This window comes from Prinia subflava, chromosome 2, assembly GCF_021018805.1.
Source record: "Prinia subflava isolate CZ2003 ecotype Zambia chromosome 2, Cam_Psub_1.2, whole genome shotgun sequence".
NCBI classification, from domain to species: domain Eukaryota; kingdom Metazoa; phylum Chordata; class Aves; order Passeriformes; family Cisticolidae; genus Prinia; species Prinia subflava.
The window spans coordinates 86703207-86729528 of NC_086248.1; the positions used below are offsets into that span (position 1 = coordinate 86703207).

Consider the following 26322-nt stretch of genomic DNA (forward strand, 5'->3'; position numbering starts at 1 on the left):
GAAGCAGTGAGAGATGCTGGCTTTTGTCTAGTTTAATGTTGACTCCACACAAAGCTATCATATTTTGTTTTCCTCTTTTAAAAAGCTTCACATTTTTCCAAAACAATGCAGACTTACCCCGCAGTATAAGTCAGCTCTGCTGCAGCCATAGGTTTAGGAAATGATGAAGAGTTGAAGACAATCTATATACTGCACAGATTTTTTTTCCCCCCTTTCTGCAAGAAAGAACAGCCACATGGTTGTCTTCGAGAGAGAATTGTTCATATGGTCCCAGTTCTTTTTTATTTTTATCCTTCTCTTTTTCCAGTGCTACAAGGAGGGATGCACACTTCCTAAAACGACTGGTATTTCTGAAAGCCTTCTGCAGACATAGTGTTTAATGAAAGAGCCTTGTAGCAGCCAATTAGTTGGCAAAAGTATGGCCAGTTTTAGTAACTTGAATGGTTTTGTTCTAATTTATTGGATTAGGAATCATGAGCTGCAGCAAGTATCAAGTGAAAAATCAGCCTTCTCTGAAGTTTTTCTAATACAATTTCTGACAGTTGAACAAAAAACATTTATTAATGGGGTTTTCTTTTCCAGCTAAATATGGCTTGCAGAGAGCTTTTCACTGAAACATACAACACTGAAAATAGTGTTGATGCTTTTTTGAAGTTGATATTTTTTGAGCTCTTGATTTCTTTGAATAATTTGATTGAAGATTCAAATCAAATGTAGTCATTTCATCAGCAAGTTTCAACTCGATAAAATAGAGTTTGTGGAATGGGACATGTGGCTGTACTTTTAATTAACTGAGAAGTCTGCAGATTTCATATTTTTTCTACCATGTAGCAAATACACAAGGCCTAATTCATATATTGAATAAAGATTAGACCTAACAAATCTTTTGTCATGTTGGAAATGAGAGCAAAATGCCTAATACCCTTTTAATTCTTTAATACAATATGATCAAACTCTGAAATAATCCTTGCATCCTTAATTCTCTTTTTCTTTAGTCTCAGCTCTCTATTTTCCAACCACCCAGGAAGGAAACTTTTGTCAGCTTAGTAGATGTTCAGGTAGAGAAGGAATGCAATTTTGTAGTTAAAAACTGAGTGATTGGAAGCTGAACATTTAACAGATGTAATCATGAGAGGAAAGTCACTTCTTCATACTAACTAAAGCAGAAATTTGTTTCTTCTAGTGTAATTTCTTGTTCGTAGTTTCTTCACAATGATAGTTTTGTGTCTTAAGAGAATTCACTAAAATGAACAGTTTTGTTGCAGTGATAACACATAAGCAAAGAACTTTTGTCTATTGCCTAGAGTGCAGTATAAATATATTCAATAGTCCATAATGCTTTAAATTGCTGCTCCCCTATAAGTGTATGTAGCAGATCTGCTGTCTCCCTGTATGTTTATTTCCATAATTTATTTAAGGTTTATTAATTGCTGGTTCTGTGAACCAGTACAAACACCCACTTTGTTCTGTTCCTTCCTGTGTTTCAAGAAGTTATTTGAGGATTTTCTTTCATTTCCCTGCCCACTCTCATTGTAGTGAAGTCACAATGGATGGACAGAAAGCAAAAGCTAACCTGTCCAGAATGAGAGATGAAAGGATGTAGTCTACACTCAGATATGAAAGCCACTTGGCAGCAACAGCATGCACTTTTTTTTTTCAGAATGCTTCAGGGAAAAACAAATTCTTACGAAAAATAAAGTATGCTAAAAAGACAAAGTAAGAGAAACAAGCCTAAGGAGTGATAAACAAATATGACTGAGGCTACAACACACTTCTGGTGCATTTTTATCTTCAAAGATCTCTAAGGACAGTTGAATAACATCTGTCTTATTATTAAATATAGTCAGTATGGATGGACCCTTAGGCCATGTCTTGAAAATTGCAATCCTTTATAAAAATACTTTTGCTAGAATTAAATATACAGCCAGTTCTTCATCACTCCATACTGCAGCATAAGACAACGAGACTAGAAAGTAAGTTTTAATAAATGTTTCATGCCTCTGTCCTGTAACCTCAATCATCTTCTCCTTTTGTTTGCTTAGAGAATATGTTTGCTTTGCTAACATGTGTCTTTTCTGTTCCATAAAAGCAAATCAGACTTTTCAGCCCAAAACTGTTGTATGAACAGTGGGGGAAAAAAAAAAAACACAAGAATTTTTGTATTTGTAATCTTCTCTTTTCTTTTCTCTGACAATATTGGTTACTGTAAGAGCTGGATAGCTGGTGGATTAAAAAAAAAGAAACAAAAATAGAAACAAGACTGTTGGTTTTGACAGTTTGTATTTGTAAAGAAGTGACCTAAATTGAAGCAGAAATTCTAATGGGAAAAAGGAGGACAATCAAAAGACTTGAAAATACAGCACAGAGCAGAGTCCCCACCAGATGGTACTTTTAATAAATTTATCAAGCGTATATAAAAGATGATAATGAACATTCAAAATAGGGAGTGGCAGACCCCCTAGAGAAAAGGAGCAGGATGGCACATTCTGCGCACTTCAATTAGTCAGAGTCACTTTCTAATTAGCTGTTGTAGGGAAGACCACAGAATTATATTAAAAACACACCAAGACAGTTTCTGTACAGTTTTTCAGGAGTTTGACTAACCAGGGTAACATCTTCTCAGGAGGGTCATGGGTTGGTGCAGAAAACTAAACATGAGAAGGAGCAGGATGATGCTCAGAGGGCGTGCAGGCAAAAATGTTGTGTGAGCTGAGCTACACTACATTCAGTTAATCAGTTAACTCAGTGTGTGTCTGGAATATGCCATGGAGCCTCAACATGAGCATTGATTTTGACTCTATCATTTATTCATTTTCTTTTTTACCACGATTGCAATAGCTTCCTCCTCCTATTAAAAAAAAAAAAAAAAAAAAAAAAAAAGCTCTATGTAGAAGATGCTTTAAAGCCTATATAAAATGAATATACAAATAAGTTCCCTTACTCCCAAGGAGGAGACGAAGAAAAGGAAGTCAAGGCAAATTTTAATTCAGTGCCAGTACTCTTTGTTTGCATTGTTAGCCTTTATTCAGATTGTTCCCAGTGAACTACTTCTAATGTCTAACACCTGCTACCCCATAAGAATCTGGGAATTGTTTAATGCCTCTTTTCAGTAATAGGGGAATGAAGATATTTCTAGAATAGTAAAGTGGTGGGTTTAGTAATTTTTTATGAGTATACAGAGTTGATAGTACATTTGATAACACAGTAGCTTTTCCAGAACTGTTGCTTTTCCACTACCTTGGGTTACTGCTTGGCAATGAGCTTGCGGTTTCTTCTCCTGTGTTCTTTAAAGTGTTTTGGTTGGCTAGTGGCTTTCTTAAGATTATGCTTCTGACACCAGCACAGTGAAATCACAGAATCATAGCTCTTCATGGAAAATTCTCCTTTTTTGCATGCTGAAGACTCATACAGCTAGCTCTGAAATTTCTCATAGCTATGTTTCAGCCATTTTCAGATGTTGTAGTAGAGGGAGGTTTCATCATGAAAACAGGAAGACATTATTTCAAAATTTCTCAAGTTTTGCTGGACAAGGTGTTTTTCCCAATTGTGTTAAAAGAGCGCTATCATATCACCAGTACTGAAACCCATCTGTTGATTTACCAAGCTATTCTGGACTCAGTGCTATAAAATCTGTCTGTACCACTTGTTCATCACTTGTTCATAGTTCATGTTATGTGAGTTAAATTTTCTTTCATAGATTGTATTTTCTTTCTTTTTTTTTTACCAGTTCTCCTCCAGAAATAAAGACCATTGGCATCTGAACTGTTTTCTGACTCTATGTCAGTCATGTTTGTGTTTTTAATTCACAGTTCCCACTGAAAATGTTGCAACAATTGCAGACTGTGCCAGTGTGATAGAGGGTGTAAGTCGCAGTCGCAATGCCTTATTGAATGGAGACACAAAAAACTATGACTGGGATTCTGGATACACATGCCACCAGCTTGGGAGCGGAGCTATTGTAGTGCAGCTGGCACAGCCCTACATGATAGGATCAATACGGTAAGAGGATTTATTTTTCTCTAAATTAGGGGCCACGGTGAAATTTTTGCTGAGCAGTTATTTTCTTTGGAATGTATGACATTTGGAAATGACATTAATTAGGGTGCTAGTTCAGTAGTTGTCATTTGGCTTCTTACTTGAGTATAACAGGCGTGTTAAAAATTAAATGTGTGAATTATATGTCAAGACACACAAGTGCAATTCCAGAAAATATTACTTTTTAGAGGCATAATAGTAATAGCAGTCAAATTATAAGATTAAAGTTATATACTTATTTTAAAATAGAATTTAATTGCAGTCTCACTTATGGTTAAATAGTTGCAGTTACTCTTATCCACTTCATTCTGAAAACAATTTTCTTGAACAAAATCATCATGTCAAGTCAACCAGGCTTCCTTTTCGCTATACAATGAGTGCTAGTCCTTACTTAAACATGGAGGGTGTAATAAAGGTACAGCAACCCCAATATTGATTTACAAGGCTGGATTAATGAATGTGTTTAGATTTAAAGTTCATTGGGCTGTTTCTACTGTAAATGTGTGTATAGATATGAAGATCAATATTTTGATGTAGAGACTTAGGAAATAGATAGGAGAGCAGGATTTTTCACAGGTGAAAAGAAGAATATTCTTGCCAACTTCAGATGCTCTGACTATAAATGTTTCATATATAGGGTGTTAGTTTCATAAAGTCAGGCATACAAAGCCTTGTCTTAATGGCATAATGGTCTTTGTCAATTTAGACTATGTAGTCAGGGACTTAATTTGTATGCTCTGTGACAGTGAAATAAAGATTTCTGAAGTTCAGAGTACCAGTGATCAAAGGATGAAATCCCAAGTGAGTACTGGCTTGCAACAGAGACCACGTACACAGATATGTGTTTCTAGGAGCTCAGCGCCTTCCCCCTGTTAAGAGCTGCCAAGTGAGACTTGAAAGCTCTTTTATAACTGCCAGTTTCTGTTTTGTGTGGTTTGGTTTTGGCCTATGGCATTGTTACGATGGTTGTAAAACTTTGAAGATAAAGTTTGACATCAGACATCCAGGCAAATCCCCAAACCAACACAAGCAGTGTTTTGTGTGTATGCAAGCTGTAGATGTTATGCATAATGCAAGTCCAGCATTGTTCTCACTGTGTGAAACAAGTGTGGTTGGCAACCTCCCACACTCATTTGAGTTTAGTGTTGTTAATATTCTATTAAATATTGCATCTCAAGCAGAAAACCAAGCAGTGCTCAGATTTCCTTAAATAGATAAATGAAAATGTAATTACATAATTTTCGTGACACTTTAAACTTAACTAGCAGTTAAGGCTTTGTCCATAAAAAAGAGTAAGAGAAGAATATACTAACTAAAATGCATAGTTTCTCAGTTTCTCTGTTTTCCTATCTTACTGTTTTCTGTTATCCTTCAAGTGATGCGTTGTACCATCTTTTCCAGTTAGTGAAAAAACCTGACTTTCATATAATAAGTGCCATGCCATTGTTTATTCTTGTAGAGAAGATTTTTAATAAGTTTCTTTATTAAATAGTGTGTTAGGTGAATTAAACTTTTGGTTGCCAAGAAATTATAACTATGTAAGCAGCAAGTGTGTAGAGCAAATTAAAAAAAACCCAAAAAACAAAAAACAAACAAACAAAAAAAAACCACACAAAAAACCCCAACCCAAACATTACATAATTCAAATTTAATAGGCATTTAGTGATTTATGTGGTATTGAATGGTACAGCTACAGGTTCAGAATCTCATCTTTCTTTGTCAGCTTCCCTGCAAGTACAGTACAAACAAGATTAATAGCTTACTTTACAAAAATAACAATAATAAACATCAAAGTCTGGGGTATCTTCTGACAGAGGAGACTACCTGCATTGCCTAGAGACAGAAATGCTAGCAGCATGTCGTTTTTCCCTTTTTGTGTGCTGCCTAGAAAATCAAGTGCTTTGAGTCGCAGCCGTGGCTTCTGCAGGTCATAGGCAGCCAAGGGGCGCTGCCCCGTGGAGGGGGAAGTGAAGGTTTGCTCTGTGGCATTTACAGCTTTGGCAAGGGTCTGGAACAAGTTCTGTAGTAAGCAGTGCTAAAGAGGGTGACAATGGTCTCTTTATTCAGCATCAGGAAATCTATGTTTGGTACAGAAATCAAATCATATATAAAAATAGATGACAGCAAAATGTCTTAGTATTTAATCTTAATGGATACGAGATTTTTTTTTTTGTTAACAAAATGTCTGCCACAGCTGATCGAACCGTATTCACTGCCTGTTTTCCTGCCGTTTGCTTGTTTGAAAACTCCCTTGATCTCATGCTCCCACCTAATAGAAAAAAATTCTAGGAGTATTTGGTTTAGGCTGGCAGTACACTATGACTACAGATTGACATAAATTCCATGCCCTCAGAAACTGAGTCATTATACCCATGGGTTTGGATTTTAAGTGAATAATTAGGAATTAAAATATGTATCTTTTTAGTTCAGAAACACAAATGTGCCATTGAATATATTTATTTCAAAGAGGGTAAATATATAAACCTTTGAAAAAAGGTAGTAGCTTCTTTTAGTCTATAGAAATTGGAATATCACTGGAGAGCCTCCAAGACATAATATGTTACCATGGCAACTAAATTCTGAGTATAAAAAAAACCAGAAGAACTATTGGTGTTCAAATATGCCTTAGAAATGCTGAGAGTTGAATGTTTCAAGACATTTCAATTTCACACATATATTGTATGCATGCTTTCTGCCAAAGTCATTCCAATGTCTAAGAACCTTAGCACCCTTCAGGCTGGAAGGGACTTGAGGAAGAAGACATCTAACATCAGGTTGTTCCTCAAAGGAGGATCAGTTATGAAAAAAGACTATCCCAATCAAGGCTTTATGCACTCAGGTCTTGAGAATTTCCAGGGGAGGAAATTCCACAACTTCTCTGGGTAGCCTGTGATAACCTGTTGTCAGATACTAACAAGTGCCTCCCCAACCCCAAGGCTCCTTAGGCTGAACAAGCCACCTTCCCCAGTCTCTTGCACAGGGTGTGTGCTTCAACCTCATGAACATTTTGATAGTCCTCTGCTGGAATTGCTGAGATGTATCAATGTTCTGTTTGGATCCAAGAAGGGATTCAGTATGCCAGGCATGATCTAACAAGTACAGAACAACAATATCTTTCCCTTGTTCTGCTGGCTCAATTCCTGTTACTCCAGCTCCATATGTTTCTAGCCTTCATTGCTGAGAAGGCACACAGGCAACTAATGACATCTGTTCAGTTTGACTCAGGAATTCCATGGGAGACCACGTTGAAGCTTTGTTAATATTGAACACTTCTTCATGTATTTCTGTATAAATTTGGAGCTCCTTACTTCCACATCAAAATATACTCAGAAATTACAAAAGAGGTCTAATGACAATCACAGCTCAATATTATTTTCTAATAAAGAAGACATGGAAAACACAGAGATTTCAACCCATCCCCTTCAGTCCAAATTATTCTGTGATCCTTTTTTTTTTTAAACAATTGTTACTAAATATAGTTTTCTAGGTTATGAAATTTAAAAAAAAAAATTCAGAGTTTTATTCTTGTATTAATTCTCAGAACAGCTTACAAGATACTTGGAACAGAGTAAATGTTAGTTTAGATGTTTTTCCACATAGTTGCCTATCTGGACACAAAATACCTTTCTCTTTTTAATCCCTGAAAAGGCCCATATTAGTGACAGAAAAACTATAGTATTTAATTAGGAACAGAAAGGCAGCAACTGGTGTGTGTAACATACTAAACATAATTTAATTTTTAAATGGCTGCAATGTGAATATTGCAGCAGCTGCCATATCACAATAACTTTCTGTCTAATTCTCCCTGCATTTATCTGGAATTGAAATATAGTACTATTATTCTATAGTCTTTGGCTGAATTTTCCTCTAAATTAAAAAAATTTAAAAAAGGTTTGTTATAGTGTATGTGGTAGAGATGGAATTCTATGCCATAGTGATTTTCATGTTAGAATACATAGAAATACTTCTTGGCTTTAGAAAAGTACATGAGCTACTTATCCAACTTTAATCTTTTTGAAGACTTTATTGCTAGTATGAAAATGATAGCTTTTCATATTCAGAGTAATCCTTAAATTAACAAACAGCATCAGTGAACTTGAATGTGTTTTCTGTTTGTTTATACCATCATCATATACATCTGTTACGCCTTCTGATTTTCCACTCCACTTCCACTTATGAAGCTTGTCTTTCTTTGCTGTTCTTTTTCTGTGCTTGCTTGACACAAGAGTAAAATCATGACTCAGAATGAATGATCATAGGAACACTTAGAAAATACTCAGAAATTTTGTCTCCTTTGTAGGATCTTTGTAGGAGGAAAGACTGGTTTCTTGCAGGGTAACTACTGAAACATAAATACCTGCAGAAAATGGAAGGGGTTTAAAGACAACCAGAGGCAAAAATGCAGCAACAATTGTATAAAAAACCTCCTTCCGTGTGGAAAGGTTTCCTTTTTTTTTTTCCTCTTCTTTCTCATTCAAGATGTGTCACTACCTCATGTTCTAATTTCTGACTTTTGGGTTTCTACAAGTATGCAAGTGGTTTATGAACACAGTACTGTCAAATACTTATCTGCATGTTCTCTGTAGTGACTTACAGTACTCAGGAAGCAAGTGTCATCCTGTCAGGTGCACAACTGATATTGTTTGGTACTCTACTAACATCTTGAGTATATGTAGTTATACAGCAATCTGAACTAAACAGTGACAATCTTTTTTACAGAAATACAGAAATAAAAAGTAAGCACAGACAGCAAAAAATGTTTCTAGAAATGCAGAACGTTCAATCACAGGGCAGCACCTGACATTTAGGGTCATACTGCTTAAAAAAGTACTGCAGCATTTTTAATTTTGTAGCGGGTAGCCAATATAATAATTTTCCTGTGCTTTCAATGTGAAGTTTTATTCACATCTGAAAAGCTTTTATTTTATAAAGTGAGGCATTGTGAATGTGTGATGTAAACAGCAATGTCGTATTAAATGATTCACAGGCTCAGACTCCAGATACCCAAAAAAGAAATATGTTGAAATCTCACAGTGTTGCAGGGTGTAAGCTGGATAAATCTTCACTCGATTTTTCTTTCTCAGTCCTGAGGGCAAGATACACTAATGAGCTAATTTAGCTTTTTATTTCAATATGGAAAGTCCTAAAAACATGGGCAATTTTGTTATAAACAGATGCATGTCCAATGGGTATAGTTCTGACTTGTTAAGTGGAATATTCTCCTTCCCGTCATTTAATATTCATTCTAGCAAAACATAGCTTTGCTAAAAAAGATTAGAATGGTAATTTGCCTGTAATGTGTTGCAAAGATTGTTGTGCCTGGCATAAAAAGTGGCGTTTTTGCTCAGTGTGCACTGGTGAATATTCTAGTTGTCACCTGAAAGTTATTCACTGCTTATCCAGAAAGGCATTTCAAGCAGAGTAAAGCCCAAATAAGTTCCACTGTCAATCTACATCCTGAGCCTCTCCTAAAAAGCTACTAGAGAAGAAATAACTTCTTGTTTTCCTGCAGAAGTATCAAAGAAACAGAAATCTCCATTTAGCATCCATGCACAGTCACTTCGGGAAAGATGCTGCTGACTTTAATTCACTCATTGTTTGGTTTGTAATAATTCTAAACCATATGATTTTTAAACCTATTTAATGAGATTAGGTTGATTTGGGAGAGAGCAATTATATATTTTTGAAAGGAACAAATATGTCCTGTTAGCCTTTTGCTTTAAAACCAAGCCAGCTCTGTTTTAATTACAGTATTGTTAGTTGAAATTACAGTCACCAGTGTGCTTCTGATATTCAAACTCTTGATCATAGCTTTGAAAACATAGATCAAGGAAACAGCAATGAGTCACCATGATGAAAAAGATTCTATTGAAAAGCATAATTAGCTACATTTTGATAGCCTTTTTGAAGGAAAAAAAAATTATGATTTTTTTTCTCTTTTTATCATTTAGAAGACTTAGTTTAAATATAAATGTTAAATCAGTTCAGGACCTGTTGATTAGTAGTAGTCACCAAATAGAGGATTGTAATCAGTAAACTTCTTTTTTTAAGAATAGGCACTTCATTTAGTGTCTTTGGAGATCTTTCAGCTGTCGGAAAGCAGAATGGGGCTAATCAGATGAGGGAGAGGTGTTGAAGTTGGGTGGTTATGTTTGGGGATGTGGGATTTTTTTTTAAATCTGTCATTATGCCACAGATAACTATTTTTTTACTAAGTCAACTCTGAATTTTTAAATTTGCAAATAGACAGTATTCATTTGTGCTAAAAGACTTTTGTTTGAAGTGTTTTAATTTAGCTTCTTAAAGCTACTTTTGACAGTATATTATTTCTGATAATATTAAAGAGCTAGATTCAGCATCTAGGGTATTTGTTTTGCTTGGCCACTAGACCTAATTCTACTTTTAACACTGGGATTTCAAAAGCTGAAAAGAAATGGCTGAACTAGGTTGTTTCCCTCTGTACTTGGTGTTGGGAGACTGCACCTTGAGTACTTTGTCCAGTTCTGCACCAAATATCTCTTACAACTGGGAGATAATGCCCATATAAAGAAAAGTAAAGAAGATAAATTTGCCAGATGTGGGTTTTGATAATAGTTGAGCTAAATGCCATCCCTGATGCTTTAGGTTTTCTTCCCTGTAAGACAAGTATGGAATCAAAGGCTATTCAGTATCCCCCAGTGCCCTTGCTGAAGGAATGCCTGTTTGTTAGACCTATTGTCTTTCTTTTTCTTCTGCCTTTTTAGCAATTTGTTTAACAATTTATTGCCCTTTTTTCTCTTCTGAGGAACCAAGACTGGGAATTCCTATTTTCTTTTTTTTTTTTTTTTTTTAATATATTTCTAATATATTTGCCAAAACCAAGAAAATCAATTAAGAAGGTAGCATAATCCTTTTAAAATTGTTTTTTATTTCTGTTCTCTCGTAAACTGACTTTTTAAAACAGATCTGTCTGAAGTCAGTGACACATGGCAAATAAATTGCAAGTAATTGGATGAATGTAATAGATTAATGTTCATAAATTGGTTATTATAAGCCTGTAAGTCTATTACTGGCCTCAGAATAATAAGCATAGAGACACCTTAGTTTGAGATGGCAAAAACAGTGAAGACTTCGTTGAGTGTTAGAGGTACATTCCAAAAGAAACACTTACATTTAGAAAGGATTAAGTGGAAGAAATGTAGGGCTGGATAAATTTAAAGGTTGGTTTGATGTTTGTTTAACTTATCACTCAACAACTTTCTCATACCTAGGCTGCTGCTTTGGGACTGTGATGATCGGAGCTACAGCTACTACATTGAGGTTTCAACGAATCAGCAGCAGTGGACCATGGTGGTGGATCGCACAAAGATTTCCTGCAAGTGAGTTGAGTTTTTTCCACTCATTAGCACAAATTAAGACCTGGAAACTGGGGGTTTTGGTGGGTTTTTTTGTTCACTACTTCCATAGGTTACTGGGAAAAGGATGATTATTGCATAACCTGTGGATTAATGCAAGACTTTCAAACCAGAATTGATTTTTTTAAGATTGGTACTGGATCTTCAGACAATCAGTTGGATTCTTCATTCATAAAAAGTCTGCCTACCATACCCTTTTTTTTTTGTGATCACTAGAAGTCCAACTGTGTTTTTCTGGAGGTCACTTATTTATGGTGACCTGTGATGTCAAATCACCCTGCCTTGAAAAATGTGGTAGGAGAGGGAAAAGAGCATACTTGGTAAAGGATTTTGCTAATCCAATGTCTTTCTCCCTTATCAAAAGGCATAAATGTATTGTATGCCATCTGAAGAGAGTGAGGATAGGAACCAAACCATAATAGACCACACACTTGCCAAAGCTTGACCTTGTCTCTGTTCAAAAGTAGAGTACCTGACTTGTGCACTCAACACTCTGCTTTTGAAAAGCTCCCTTCCAGAGGAAAAGAGTGCTCCTTAAGCAGAGATAAAGAAGAGAGAAAAACTTCCATTTTCATTTGAATACTTAAATCAGGAGAAATCAGGCATGAATACTCTCCACATGTATACTCTCCATTGCCTTCACTGCAGTTACTGTTGATAAAATCCATTCCTCTAGTATAGAAGAATAATTTAGTGCTAAGAGCCTTCTTAAACCATGTGATGATGGTTCTAATTCCTAGCAAAGAATGACCTAGATACTGGCTGTGGGACTGAAAAGACAATTTGCAAATTTATACATCCCATATCCAGAAGCCAGGTATGCTCAGCATTCAATGAATGTTGATGGGATGTGATTTACTGATTAAGCCCCGGGGAAGCTCAGAATGACAAAAATCTTACATCTTTCATTTTCCCTGAGTCAGTTTTCCATAAGATTTGCTTTCTTTCTTTGGACAAAATTCAAGCCATCAGCTTATATAGGGTCAGCCCCCACCCATCTTGTATTTGTGCCAACCGAAACAAAATTGATGTTACAAATTCAGAGGCATTCTGAATTCTCAGTTTGTCACATCAAGCAAGAGAGTTACTCGGTCCTTTGTAGCAGCACTGCTGACACACATTTTTCTAAAGTTTATATTTCATCTCTTAACAAACAGTGTGACTCAAATGCTTTACAATGCACTCTAGACGTGTTGGTGAAGGAGAACTTGACACGTCCTTTCACTGCCTGTAAAGGGCAGAGTATTGATGAGCAGAAAACCTGGGTTCTGCCCGCAGGTCTGGAGAATGATTAAATCTTTACTCGTTCTCAAAGACATCTCAGTGTAATAGATAAAACTCATCTTTTTGTCTGCCTCCAGCAGTGGGAGCACTAAAAGGCTGAAACCACAAAAGGGAGAGAAATAGATATCAGGAATCTTTGTGCACTTTTTCCTTTTGCATTTTGATATTGAAAGCCTTATAACAGTCAAAAGGAGCACTTGCTTAAGTATGCACAGTGCAGGTGAAATTGCTGACAGACTGCCCTCTTCAAATATCTTTTCAGCATGTTCAAACCACGCTTTTTTGCTTTTTTTTTTGTTGTTTTCAAAGCCTTAGCCTTGAGCAAATAAAGGTACATCCCTAAAGTAAAGATAGCTGCCTCCTTTGGCTATACTTCAAAATCTTGATTCAAAACCTAGGTACTATGGAAGTTCTCAAAGCTGTGACTGCAGGAACAATTTTCATGTGGATTAGAGAATTGCATTTTGCCTAACTTCTTGCTCTGACAGATGTGCAGTCAGCTGGCATAATGCCAGTCTTTATTCTTGAAGTCCACAGACACAGAGTGTCCTAGCACTGTCTGTGACTATCTGCCTTAAACAGATAAAAAGACCTGGTCATGAAGCTTCCAGAGTTCACTGGCCATCAAATTTCAGGTGATTTCTTTGCATCTGATAGCATTTTTTTATGTTCCATTTATGTCTCTTGCCTTTATGATCAGAAATATAGACTGATAGAAATAGAATTTTTCAGTCAAAGACAGCTAAATATGTTTCATTTTATTCTCAGGTATGATTTGCAGAAATGCTGAAGTTACTTCAGCTCAAAAATTACTTGAACTGTAATGGCAGTTTGATAACTAAGTTTATATATCATATAAAAATAAATATGTGTACAATATAATATCTATATAATAGCTAATATAATATCTATAGTATCAATATTTTTTTTCTAGTAAATATGTTAAATATATAAAATGCTATATAACTGCCAAATGCTACAAATGTTAGGACTGGTCTGTAAAGAACAGAGCATTGTAATTTCACACAGTGTATAATTACATACATATTACAATAACATACAGTACTGGAACACTCATTTTTTACTGAAAAATACTGAAATGCAGTATAAGCTAAAAAAAGCTATACTTTTAGTGCTTAAAAACAGTTGAATGTAGAATTGAAGAGACATCCTCATTCAGTGGCTTATGTGCTGAGTGAAGGCCCTCACTTAAAATTGTTGGGTAAACTTTCAATGTGGTGATAGAAACTTTAATGAAGAGGGAAAAATTGAACCAGTCACTGCCAGGAATATGTGAAGAACTACCTTTTTGGTTAGTTTCTGTAATTAAAAGAAAAAAAAAGCTCATTTAAAACCTGGGGAGGGTTGCCATGAAAACAAACAACTTGTTTTCACTTTAGATAATTTTAACAGCAACAACAAACACAGAAAATAGAGTTGGACTTTAACCAAAATTAGCAGATGCTGGTGAAGTGAAGGTGGTCCAGTTTTTCTGGTTTACTGTCATAGTGTAATGGTGAAGATGCTCCTGGTGGATGCAAAGGATTTCTTTTTTATCTGTCTTCTTCTTAGCATTACATGATATTTTTAGTCTGCCTCTGAATGCCTTCTGTTGCTGATTTACAGGCTCCCCAAGGAAAAGGAAGGATCAAACTCAAGCACTGTGCCTGGGTTTGACTCACCAGCAGGTTTAGGCAGACAATGCCTACATTTGGTAATTTTTATTAACCAGACTAGAGCATACAGGGATAGAAACAACAGTACCCTCATCCCTTTGTTCTCTGTGTTTTTGAATGTTGTGCTCCTCTCTCATTTGGATGAAACAAAATGAATCTTTTGTTGATGTGGTCCAGTTTTGCAGCTGTTTTTTATCTCAGCCAAATCCTATTTTTTTAATGAATATATGACATCCCAGCCTGAAATGAACTAATCTTATGTTGGTATAAAAATTGTCTTCACTTACACTTGTATCATTGTTTAAGGAAAGTAAGAAGTAGATATGTCTTTCCATGGGACTGTGATTGCCTGTTTGACTTCAAGTGCCTCTCAGATGAACAGTCAACTTTTACATGTATTCATGTCAGGCTAAAATATTCTTTCTAAAAACTAAATTACATGTGTTTCTCTTACACATACTGGCAATGTGATGCAATGTAAGTGGTTGATAAGGTCTTGAAATCCTGAGGTTACCCCTTCTGGCATTAGTTCTGTGTTTAATATATTGTAGTAGACTGAAGAAAAATAACTCATTTGCTTTCCAGTGTAGAAAATCAAAGTGGATGTAGTTAAAACATGGGAGAATTTCACAAGGATCCACATTTGAAGAGACAGAATACTTCAATGAGAAAATTTGCATTACTAGTAATATTCTCTATTAATTTTCTTGTCTTCAAAGATGTGTGGGCAAGAGTTCTTTCTGTGGATAAGACTTTTTTCCTTTGCTGTTTGCTGCCTGGCTCTATGGCTACCTGTTCTTGCAGTGGAGTTAGATTTCCGTGAATGTCATTAGCCTGCTAACTTGCAAGTGTTCTGTGAGATCTCCAAATAATTTTTGCTCAATTGCTGGCACAAAGGGTAAGGATGAACCATCTGCCAAACACCTTTGATAATTGGGAAGTGGCAAAAAAAAAAAAAAAACCTATGAGAAAGAAAATTAAATTATGTTTAAAGAGTATGTATTGGTTTTGGCAGACTACTGAAGCATAAACTTCCCCTTTAAACTATCAGTGTGCTGCTTTAGGTTGTTTTAATGGCATTTATAATGTAGTATTTTGTGTAAATTAATAATTCAGTGCTCAAAGGCAGAAAGTGACAGGCTAGTCCTAACCTTCTCCCAGTTTTAAAAGGCTGAAGAAAAAACTGGATGTCTGTTATCTTCACAGGGGTAGCTTGTGTACCTTCCCTAAGCGAGAGCCAATTAATGCATACTGGTTGTGTAATTGACAATTTTCACATGCTCTTTGGAGGTTATATTTTTATCCTTTTCCACAATAAGCTGTTTTTCTCTACACAGTATGACAGTAATGAAAAACAGTCATGTTCCCTTCTATTTTTAAAAACATTTATGATAAGTGGACTTGAGCGTGTTAGTGTCAAACAATAGAGACTTGCTCTTGTTAAGAGAATTTGCTGACAGAGTCTGAAAGTCAAATGAAAAACAGAAGATACCAAAGGCCAGTAGGAGACCCAGACCTCAGAGTTAATGACACTTCTGATAAAATAAACCCTGCAAAGACAAATACTAAGCAGGCTATCATGGTGCTCCTCAACTCAGTATTGTTCTTCAAAGTTCTCTTCTTCGTACTTATTGTGAAATGGATCTAATCCCTTGGGAGCAGGGATAGTATGTTCTGTCTAATACTGTGATGGAATTTGGGAGACAGTGAATATTGTTTATAGATGGACAGTTCTAAAGCAGTTCTTATCAGCTGTCTGTATGGCTGGTTGAGATTTTCTTGTGGCAGGCATTACTTGATTTCCAGGAGGTTTATAACATACTGCATTATACATATATATTTTAATTCTTTGTTATTCAGAATGTTCTGCCATTATAAATGTGTAAAAGCTACCAAATTTAATTTCACATTTCCATTGCTTATTGAGTTTTTATTGCATAGTAGCTATTTCAAGTTCTCTATTCAGTTCCTCTCAAATTATTTTTCTGTAGTTTATGTATAAATCTAATCAATACTTCCATGTAAAACAACCTTTGGGGTGTGGATGCAAGATTCATTATCAAAATGTATTAACTGTCTTCTGATCAATTTTTTTAAAATAATTTTCAACTTTGAGGTTTTTGCTATCGTCCATTGTTTCATATTTCTACCTTATGATGTATTAAGTGCATTTCAAGTTTTTATTCACTACTGTATTTTACTTGATAATAATTCACAGGTAAAGAGCACCTAGAGAGATCTAGGTCATGCGATTAACAGTCCTACACCACTTTGCAGATGTACAGAAAAGTATTTTCCGTGTTGTCTGAGGATTTCAAGTGAGAAAATACTTCTTCTCTAAACAACAATAGTGGCAAACTCAAGTTGGGATTTTTTTCTTTGGTATAATTTGGTGAAACCATGTTAATATCTATAATGATATGATTATTTCTTCTGCTATGGAGATAATATTTTAAGTGTATGAATATCTATCCTCATAATGGCACATGCCACATTATGTACTTATATTTTTAGTTTCTTATATTTAACGACAAACACAGCAGTTTTTTATTCCTGTCCTCTTCTGGTTCCTGCACTTCACTGCATGATCCCATTTCTAGAATGCCCTTGCATCAGTTTTCATTCATCATTATTCTCCTTAACTACTTCCACAGAGCTGTTTTCTTGCATAATAAAATGACTCAAACGTTTCTCAGCTCTGTTTCCAACTGCCTGTGTGCCTGCATCACATTTTCCCTCTGTTTCCCATCAGTTTTGCATGCATCTATTCTTCTGTCATATCTAGAATGAGAAAACAGCATTTTTCCTTATTTCCGTGTAGTCCTTAATTCTGTCTCATGCCTGAGCTCCCAAGTGGCAGGGTGGAACAGGATAAAAGGAACTGCTGTTGTACCTCTGTGTCAAGCAGATTTTTTTGACCATGCTTTGCCCTATTTTACATTAAGTTAATTTCACAGCAAAACTCTTCTTGTACCTCTTCTGTCAAATGGAGTATATTTCAACTGTGGTTCATCCTATTTATTTCACATGAAAAAAATTTCACAGCAACTCTGTGAAATCCAGATGCCTGCTTCGGGGTTGCCGAACTCACTGTAGCCACATTCATACAATACAAATGAAATATATTCAAGCAAGATGCTTGGGAAATTGCTACACTGTTAAGCTCAATTTCAAGTCTCACTTCACAAAAATAAACTAAGAGTTCTCATTAGTCTGTTCATTATCCCGGTAATAATGCCTACTGGAACAAGTCAGACAGATATAAAGGGTCATTTTGTGTAATTATTGAGCTTTTAAGCCCTGCACGCTAGAGGCATCAAAGTACATATTTTTCCCTGTGTTTATATGCTCACATTTTCAAAAGATTCTAATAAGGCAAAAGAAGAAAGACTCCAGCTTCACAGTGCTGTCTTATTAAGCACAAAGAATTAAGATTTCAGAGAGAGAAACCAGAGTTTCCATTTCAGAGCTTTAGGAGCCTCTCAGCAGTGTAGAATTTCTGCCTCTAATATTTCATTTGCTAGCTTCTATTTTAAGTGATTTTAGCTTGATTGAAGAAAGATCTGGCTTTTTTAAAGTTACATTTCTTAACAGCAATTCAGGATCACAAGATTTTCAATTTGTTAATTTGTCTTTTCTATTTTTTCACTGCTACCTTCAGTTCCTTGTGTTTGCTTTTCAGCCACAAATATACATGGATCTTTTGAGCAAGCCTTCAATAGAGTAACAAGGAGCTCCAAAGTGCAGTGTCCTATTCTGCCATAAATGTTTTTCCATGTCCTTGTTCACTCACACACGGCTCTGCATGTACCATATTCATTAAACTTTTGCCTTGCTCCATTTTGCCCTGTGGCTGCCGAGGTCTTGGCTCCTCTTCATGCACACTGCTGTGAGGAGAGTTGTGAAAACACCACAGTAACTCTGACATCAATTTGGATGTTAGCTCAGTTCTGCCTCTGAGAAAATAAGCAATACCAAATAATACCCAAAGTATCACTACCTGTTTCTTTTAGGTATTGGGTTTTTCCCCCATGCCAGCTAAGACTTGAATGTCTCTTTGGAGACCAGCAAAAATTGTTAAATTAAAAATAGATATTTGTATTGCTGTTACCATCTGGAAAAAGAAGAACTTTAAGAAGAAAAGGCAATTCAGTATGTGTAAAATATTTGTAGTATAGTCTTCTATTCAAAATAAAAAATCAAAACAAAGTCATTTACTTTCAAGAATTATTATTATCCTGTGGCAGTACATTGGATTGCCTTCACAATCATAAACTCTCTCTTGAAGATGTCTGTGTGTGCATGCATATACCCACATGCAGGTAGATGTATCCCCACATGCACCCTCTCAGCAGCTGTATAAATCAATATTACTACTAAATATTACCAAAAAAGTTACCCAAACTGTACATGTCTCCTGTGAAACTGGCCCATTTATCTGCCTGAGATAAGAAAGGAATACCTAATACCTGAACTGTTGTTTTGTGGCTGTGTTTGTTTACTTTGAAATTCATTGTTGTTTAAGATAATAAACTAATGAGTAAGAGATACCCAAATATTCATGATCTAGAGTGTAAGTTCTTTTTTTGTCTGTAGCTCTTTCTTACAGGCAAAATTATTAAATAATACAGCTACTGTTGACATCTCCTTGTACTGTCAGGAGGCCAGTCAGGTGTTAACATATCAAATCAAGAGATTTGCCCTAATTTGGTTGTTGATACTCAGGATCTAATTTCATCAAAACACTGAAAAGTACGCATTTGTTTATTCTGGCCAAAACAGGTATGGTCTTTAGGGTTACAAATGTTTTGCATTGAGATTCATACAGTATTAAGCCATTGATTTATTCCCAGTAATATTTTTACCAGAACAGATTATAACCATGAAACACAAAGTTGAAGAATTATATCTTTAGGTTCATCCTTTGAGGTTTTCTGCACTGTGTGGTATGTGGTCTATTTTTTTAGAATAATACCTTGTCAGTTTGTTTCATATACCTAAGGAGATGATGCTTCCAATTTTGCTCTTTGTTTTTCTATTATACTGAATTCTCACAGTAAGAATTTTTTATTTCTCAATACCAGTACAGAACGTCATCATATTACCTAATTTCATTCCATTATTTTTCTTCTATGCCTGTAAACTAATTTTTCTTTCTTAATGGATTTCACATATTTCATGTACATATTTATAAAATCATTGTACCTTTTTCGTGATGCCTTGGTTGCTATGCAGACAAGTTTTGCTTGACTGTTTTGTGCTGTGTCATCATGAGTCATGTTTTCTTTCTTTTTATAATTGTGAAATTTTACCCCCATTTTTTGTCTGTAACTTTTGAAAGCAGAGAGTTCCCAACTAAATATTAAAATTCAGTTTACCAGACAGTATTCTGAGGGATTTTAATTTTTTCTGTTCAAAAAGTAACAGAAGAAAAGTTGAATTTGTTACTTTTGTCTCTCTTGGTTCCCTTCACTCTCATGTCTAAAATTACTGCAGTCATGGATTCAGGTTCAGGATTTTTAGTGGGTGAGTTTCATTCTGAGGTCACAAGGCTTTCCTTTCTGACATCGAGGTTAATAGATAATTCAGTGTGGTTGTGGAAAGGGTAACAATTTTCCTCCCTTCCATTACCAAACCTCACTGTGCTTGTATTGCTGTTGGGAGGAGGCACATGCTGATTTACCTTTTCCACTGTTTTATTCTTCTTAGAGGCTGTGGTTCAATTTACTGCATTCCTTGGAGGTTTGACATGTCAATTAGATGTTATCGACAGTAATAGAAGAGCGGTTGCTGTAAATGCGAAGTTTTTACGAGTGGGCCGTGAAATTACACCCAGGGGAATGTAAGAGACAAGTGCGATAAATGGTGTTAGTGTACACACTACAAAGAAACTGACTAATAGGGAGCATGTTTCCGCCTCATATCTCTAAAAGAATTGTTTATCTATTTGTTTTTCATCAACTTTCCCATTGGTATGAAAAGTTATATCGTCAAAGTAACCCATAATCTGTTGTAAATTTATGGGGATGAGAAGTCTTCAAAGTTGAAAGCATCCCATTAATTGTATTATTGGGTATGTTACTGCATTAGATGGCTTCTCCTATTTTTGCTACCAGTGTGAACATCAGGAGCAATAACTATTGGTAATAAGTAAGCACAAAAAAATGCAGTTCAACCTCTAGGATTATGCAGACTTGTCATGTGCATGTGTGCTCTTATGTACACAGAAGAATGATAAACTCTCAAGTTACTCCATTTCACAGCCTTCATCTGCTGTCAGCTTCATCTGCCACTGCCAATCCCCAAGGATGTGTGTATAGGTACTACATGCACAGTTCTTGCTACAACATAGAACTTTGGCTCATGGCATTCTGCCAGTTTTCCAGCCAATTGTTAATAATTTCATTTTAAGCAAAATTTTAAAATATAAACTATATTTTGGGAAGTACAGAAAAGCAACCTATTGAAAGCAAAAAAAAAAAAGGTGTAAGCAAGCTAAATTATATGAGTTTATGCAGTACAGAAATGCTAGCAGTTACTTACATTGGTATGTGAAAATATTTAAAAATTGATTGCTTCATTTAGAAAGAAAGAAAATTATTACATTCAAGTTTCCCATAGTTCAATTTAACTATATTTTAACATTTTCTTCTTGTAATACTTTTTCTAAAAAAAGTAAAAATGTCAGCACTGAGGCTTTGAAAGCAGGTGTTACTATATGGAGTCTTTCAGGTGAGAAGTTTTATAAAGATGTCAGCCAGTATAGATTTCAGGAAATCTATTTTATGTCAGATTTTTTTTTTAGTAGGTCTGTTTTGTCAAGCCCACATTTGGTTTCTACAGCAAATCCTATGCAATACAACATTTATAGCAGTTTAGTAAAGCATTCTTACAGAGGACAGATACTTTGTTTGGATTGGTGCAAGGGATCAAATCATAGAAATTATCCTACAAATAGCTACAAATTTAGTTCAGATGCTTTGAGAATTATGCAGTCCTTATGGGAAGTATATTTACAATAAAACTTTTGAGGACAAGTTTCCCAAAAGCTGTTAGTGCATGTTTTTACTTGTCTATATATAAAGCTATTATGTAACAAATACTGCAATAGATGGCTTATTTATTATTATTCTCACATTTATTCTAGACTCTCATAGTATTTATATGAATCTTTTTTATTACCTCTGTTAGTACTTAAAGTCCTTTTTGGCTGTTTGATGTTTTTTGGGTTTTCTTGCCAAGATGCATAATTAGGTCAGTTTTGCCTCCATCTCTGAGAGCAACAGATAAAAAGTTGTTTACTTCCAGCTTGTACCTCCCTTGCTTCCTTAGGATTCCCATGTTTGATAGGCTACCTTTTGAGAAAGTGCTGTCATGGTCACAGCATGAGATGGAAACTCAGTTTTAGCTGAGATAGACCAGTGGTAGAATTTATTTTAATTGACTTTTAATTTATAAACCAAAACATTGATGACCTTTGATTCCTAACAATATTTTCTTTCTTGTGCTTTGTCTTCCCCCTCAGTGGCTTGGGAGGCTGGATGGCAAGGGGTTGCCTGAGCTGGCTACTCAGTCTGACTTCTTTATGGGTCTGTCTTTCTGAATTCCTGTGTTAAATTACAGCTGTAACAGGAGAGGGAGTGTTACTTCACTTCATTGCTTAATACTGTTATGGTGGAAAACATGGGTTTTATAGTCAATTTATAAAGTAGCTGTAGACCTTATAACAAAGAGTATCTGTGTAACAATTACTTTTATAGCGTTTAGGTATGTGCTTCTGTGTTTATTTTATAGGTCTCCATAAGAGAGGTTAGTATGGTGTTCATTAACAAAGCAGGGGGTAACATATCATGCAGAACACACTGTGGTATTCCTCCAGTCTCAGTAAGCTTGCTTATCTGTGCACACAGTTTTTTATTTGGCAGCATCACATGCTGGTTACAATCTGCCTTCTTTCCATCAATGCAGTCATTGGAGTAATATATAGAAAAAGGACACTACTCTTCCTTCATTGTCCTGTTACCTGCTTTTACAAATTCCATTAAAAAATACACAGTCACAGTTGAAAAGGTCTATATCCAAATAAGCTGAGAAGTGCTGCATCACTTACTGTGGAATAAGGCATATGTAGACAAATATTAGAAAGTAAAATGAATGTTACATTTGCTTCCCAGTCTACTTTGCTTTTTTTTTCTTGGAGTGAGTAACAGAAACATGGAAGTTGTATGTCATCCTGGAAAATGAGGAGCCATGATGTGCACATTGAAAATGTACATGCTTAGCCTAAAGCAAGCTTTGATATGAATATGATATGGTTATTACAGCTTGATGAATGTTAGTTATGTGTAACAGCTTTCTCCTTTGTCTGGCATCTTCAGCCTGAACTGGGTTTCAGCTCTGATCAGTGCTGCTCTGGTAAGCCCACAGTGTGGTAGTATTCTGCAGTGCCACTGGCTCATTAGAAAACCTCAGTAAAATATAAGCTTCCACTTCTTTCTTAATTTGTTCTTTCTGGAAGAGAAGAAAATAATGGGAAGGAATCACTATTTATGTCCTATTATGTGCAATAAATCTTTAGAAAGATAGCAGCTTTTCTTAGAAATAGTTAGGAAAATATCCCAAATGCTGAAAAACCCCATTATGTCCTTTAGGAGGTGAATTGCTTTTTGGAGCTGTAGATAGTTTAAGGAATAGCAAGGTATTAATTTAATTTACCTGGACATTAGAATTTCTTGCATTCTTTTTGCAATAGCCTAATAAGAAGAAATATGAAAGTAGAGTGATTTCTTGGGATTTTTTTCCTTTCTCTGAACAGAGTTTGGTGAAGAGATTGTGAGATGCACAAAGCCATCAGGCTTTCAGCTGTTGCTTTAGAGAGGTGAAAATTCTTGGCCCAAGAGTCTGTTTATATGTTTAAACAGGGAAAGTGATTTCCATTGCAAGGACCTCTAAGTGAGACAGGCAGAGTCAGAGAATGAGAGAGCAAAAGATAATTATCTAAATTATGTTCAGGCTATTATAGAAGACGAATATAGTTAAAATGTAATTAAATATGACAGGCTCACAGGATGCAAGCATAGCTTTGGAATGCTAATCATCAATTACTGCATCTCCTTAGGGGAGTCAGGCAGAACAAGAGTTAGAAGTCATGTGGCTGAGGTGAGATGTAGAGTGTTAAACGCTGTAGGACTGTAACAAGGCTAATTTCTTTTTTAAAATGGAGCTGCTAGCCAAACGACTTGTAGTGCTGCATTTCAGCTTGAGGACGCTGGTATAAATCTGAGTAGGCTGCTAGTCCCGGGTCTGCTCTTCGAGATGGAAACCTCAGCTTGACACAGTGTTTATTTCTGCTGTGAAAGCGATGTCCAGAACTGCTGCAGACTTAGCCAGCAAATCAAAAACAAATCAACAAGCAAGACAGGTGTCAAAGCATAAAAAATACCAACACTGCCTGAATATTTAATAAAGCTAAACCCTGAAAAGTGTATTTCTATAGGGTCACTAATAAGGTGTACAGAGACACAAAAAGTCCAAAAGACAGCAATATCATTTTATGGGAGAAGTAAATTCTGATAGCTTCTTTATGACTGTGTCCCAGGTAAAGACAGTAAAAGTATTGCCACCAGTTTGAAAGATTTGTTTGTTTGGCATATGGGGAGTAAAGGTGAAGAACTGCCATCCATTACACAGGCCTGTCTTATCCCAAGCAAAAATGAAGTGCTTTTGATCTGCTTTAATGCTTCTGTTCCTGGTATAGAGTGGCTTATGTGTGAATCAAAGTGAGAGCAATGTATAAAGTTTGGAGGAAATTTTTGTAAAGACCATTAAAAGTGATTTTGAGAATAGAAAGGCTTGTGTGTGTAAAGTAAGCACATACGCCTGGCAGGACTAGATAAATGACGTGCCTACAAAACAATCGCCCAAATGAATTTCTACAGAGAAACTGAAATTATTAAAATAGTACCAGCAGAGATAACTAGGAGTAAAAAAAGAAGGGTAAAAAGAAACCTGAGGATTACGTGTGATGTCTTTAATTGAGGAACACCACTGAAAAATTGTTATGGCTCTATACATTAATAGAATTTGTTATATCAGCAAAAAATGCAAAAAAGAGGTCAGATATGCCTTGATAATGTTCTGTCAGTAATCTCTTTTCTCATATGGGTATAGTTACATGCATAAATTATCTCTGCTGCATAATTATACTGGAAAGATATTGCCTTGCATATATCGACATTCTCAAATGTACTTGTTTGCAGTCAAATCCAGGTATCTTTCTAGTGAAGGTTTGCTGTGCTTATTTCAAAAATGATTCTTTCCAAATCCATTTAGCTTGTTTTCTGTTTTGCTTTTCTCCTTTTTGATAGGAAATAAAATGAGGCACCTACTTTCCTTATTATGCAATCAAGTATTAATTCTCTAGTGGCAATATTCTTGAATTTTAATAACTCTTTTACAAATTGTCTGTAATTTAGACTTTCTTTTTCCAATGGGAAAGGAATAAAATGGACACATACCAAAATAGTAAATATTCTTAGAACTGAATTTACTGTAAATTTCATCTATCACACCCTCAAGAATTTTTTTTATACTTTTCTGTTATATTTTAATATTATTAAAGGAGTAATTATAAGCCAATCCTAATAATAGCATTGTAGCAGAAAGTAAGGACTTGCAATGCAATGGGAAGTGAACAAAAATAGAAACTGCCTGGAAGAGTTGATCTGGAAGTATGTCATCAAAACAACCTTCAGAGATATTTTTCCTCATCTCTCTTACTACCTGTTGTGCTCTTCAGCTGTGTTCCCAAATAGATGCATCAGCTTCCCTGGTATCATATGTAGGACAGACAAGGCATTTATTGCCATCCTTGGAAATTCTGCACTGAGCTCTTGAAGTGTGTAACTGATCAGTGATCAGAAAGAGTAGAAATAAATACAGACCCACTTATATTCTCTTCTATGGTCTCTAATGTATTTTCTTACCACAGAACACAAACTCTACATTAGTGTCTAGGGAGGCACAAGCTCTTCTTAATAGCCTCTTTAGGATTTTAAACTTTTTATATAGTGCAGCTTTAAAATATTTCCCAAATCACTAGAAAGCAAACTGGTTTTTGCATCGTGGTTCTCCTTGCATAAAGTTTGTGTGTGTAAATGTCAAGGATATGCATAATGCAAACTATGGCAGTGCTTTATTATGAGAAGTAGTGCTGTGATCATCTCTTCATCCCAGTCTCTCATCTTCCGGACTTTGTAGTTCAAAGTAACAAGTTCTGTTTGCCCATGGAGATTGACTGACTGTACTAGAGTAATGTTAGAAGGATCTCAAGAAGTATTCTTCTGTTTAGGGGGAAATGTTTAAATAATAACAATCTTCCAGGTCTTGAAACGATGAACAAAATAGTCTGTTCCCATTTTATATTTTATTTAGAGTGTGAAGAAATAGCCTGAGCTTCAAAATGGAGGTATAGCCACATAAGGGATATAAATAAACTGTACCATTAGGTAGATAACTGTCTACCTCGAGGCCTGCCATAGACCACACCTTCCTAATTAGTGACTCTAATTACACCCATTACCATGGAGTAAGACCAGTAAACGACTTGAAATTAGGACTTGATTGGATTTGTAATCTTCTTTAAGCAAAAATAACCAGACAGCAGTGATAAAAGTAACGGCAAACTAAATTAAGCTGAGAAATGCTATGTTTGTGACAAAAGGAGTTTGATAAGGGAAAAATCAAATGTCAGACAAATAGTCAGCAATGAAGATGTTCATACTGCCAGGCTTTGGGGTAGTCTGCTGGTAGTGAGAGGTGTTCTATTCCAGTTTTGCTTTGGTCCTCTTTTTCTTGCATGAACACTTCTGAAAGTATTCAGAACCTATTCTGGAAAATTATCCAGCTTTTTTCCATAGTAAGTTGATCAAGTT

At 35.6% G+C, this 26322-nt stretch overlaps 1 protein-coding gene across 1 annotated transcript in view; it reads left to right on the top strand.

Moving 5' to 3' along the window:
- Positions 1-26322, top strand: part of BTBD9 (BTB domain containing 9) — a 113348-nt gene that overhangs the window by 71990 nt on the left and 15036 nt on the right. The window contains exons 9-10 of the mRNA XM_063390867.1: positions 3810-3999; positions 11286-11393. Coding sequence (XP_063246937.1) covers positions 3810-3999; positions 11286-11393 — 298 coding nt within the window. The remainder of the gene's footprint in view (positions 1-3809; positions 4000-11285; positions 11394-26322) is intronic.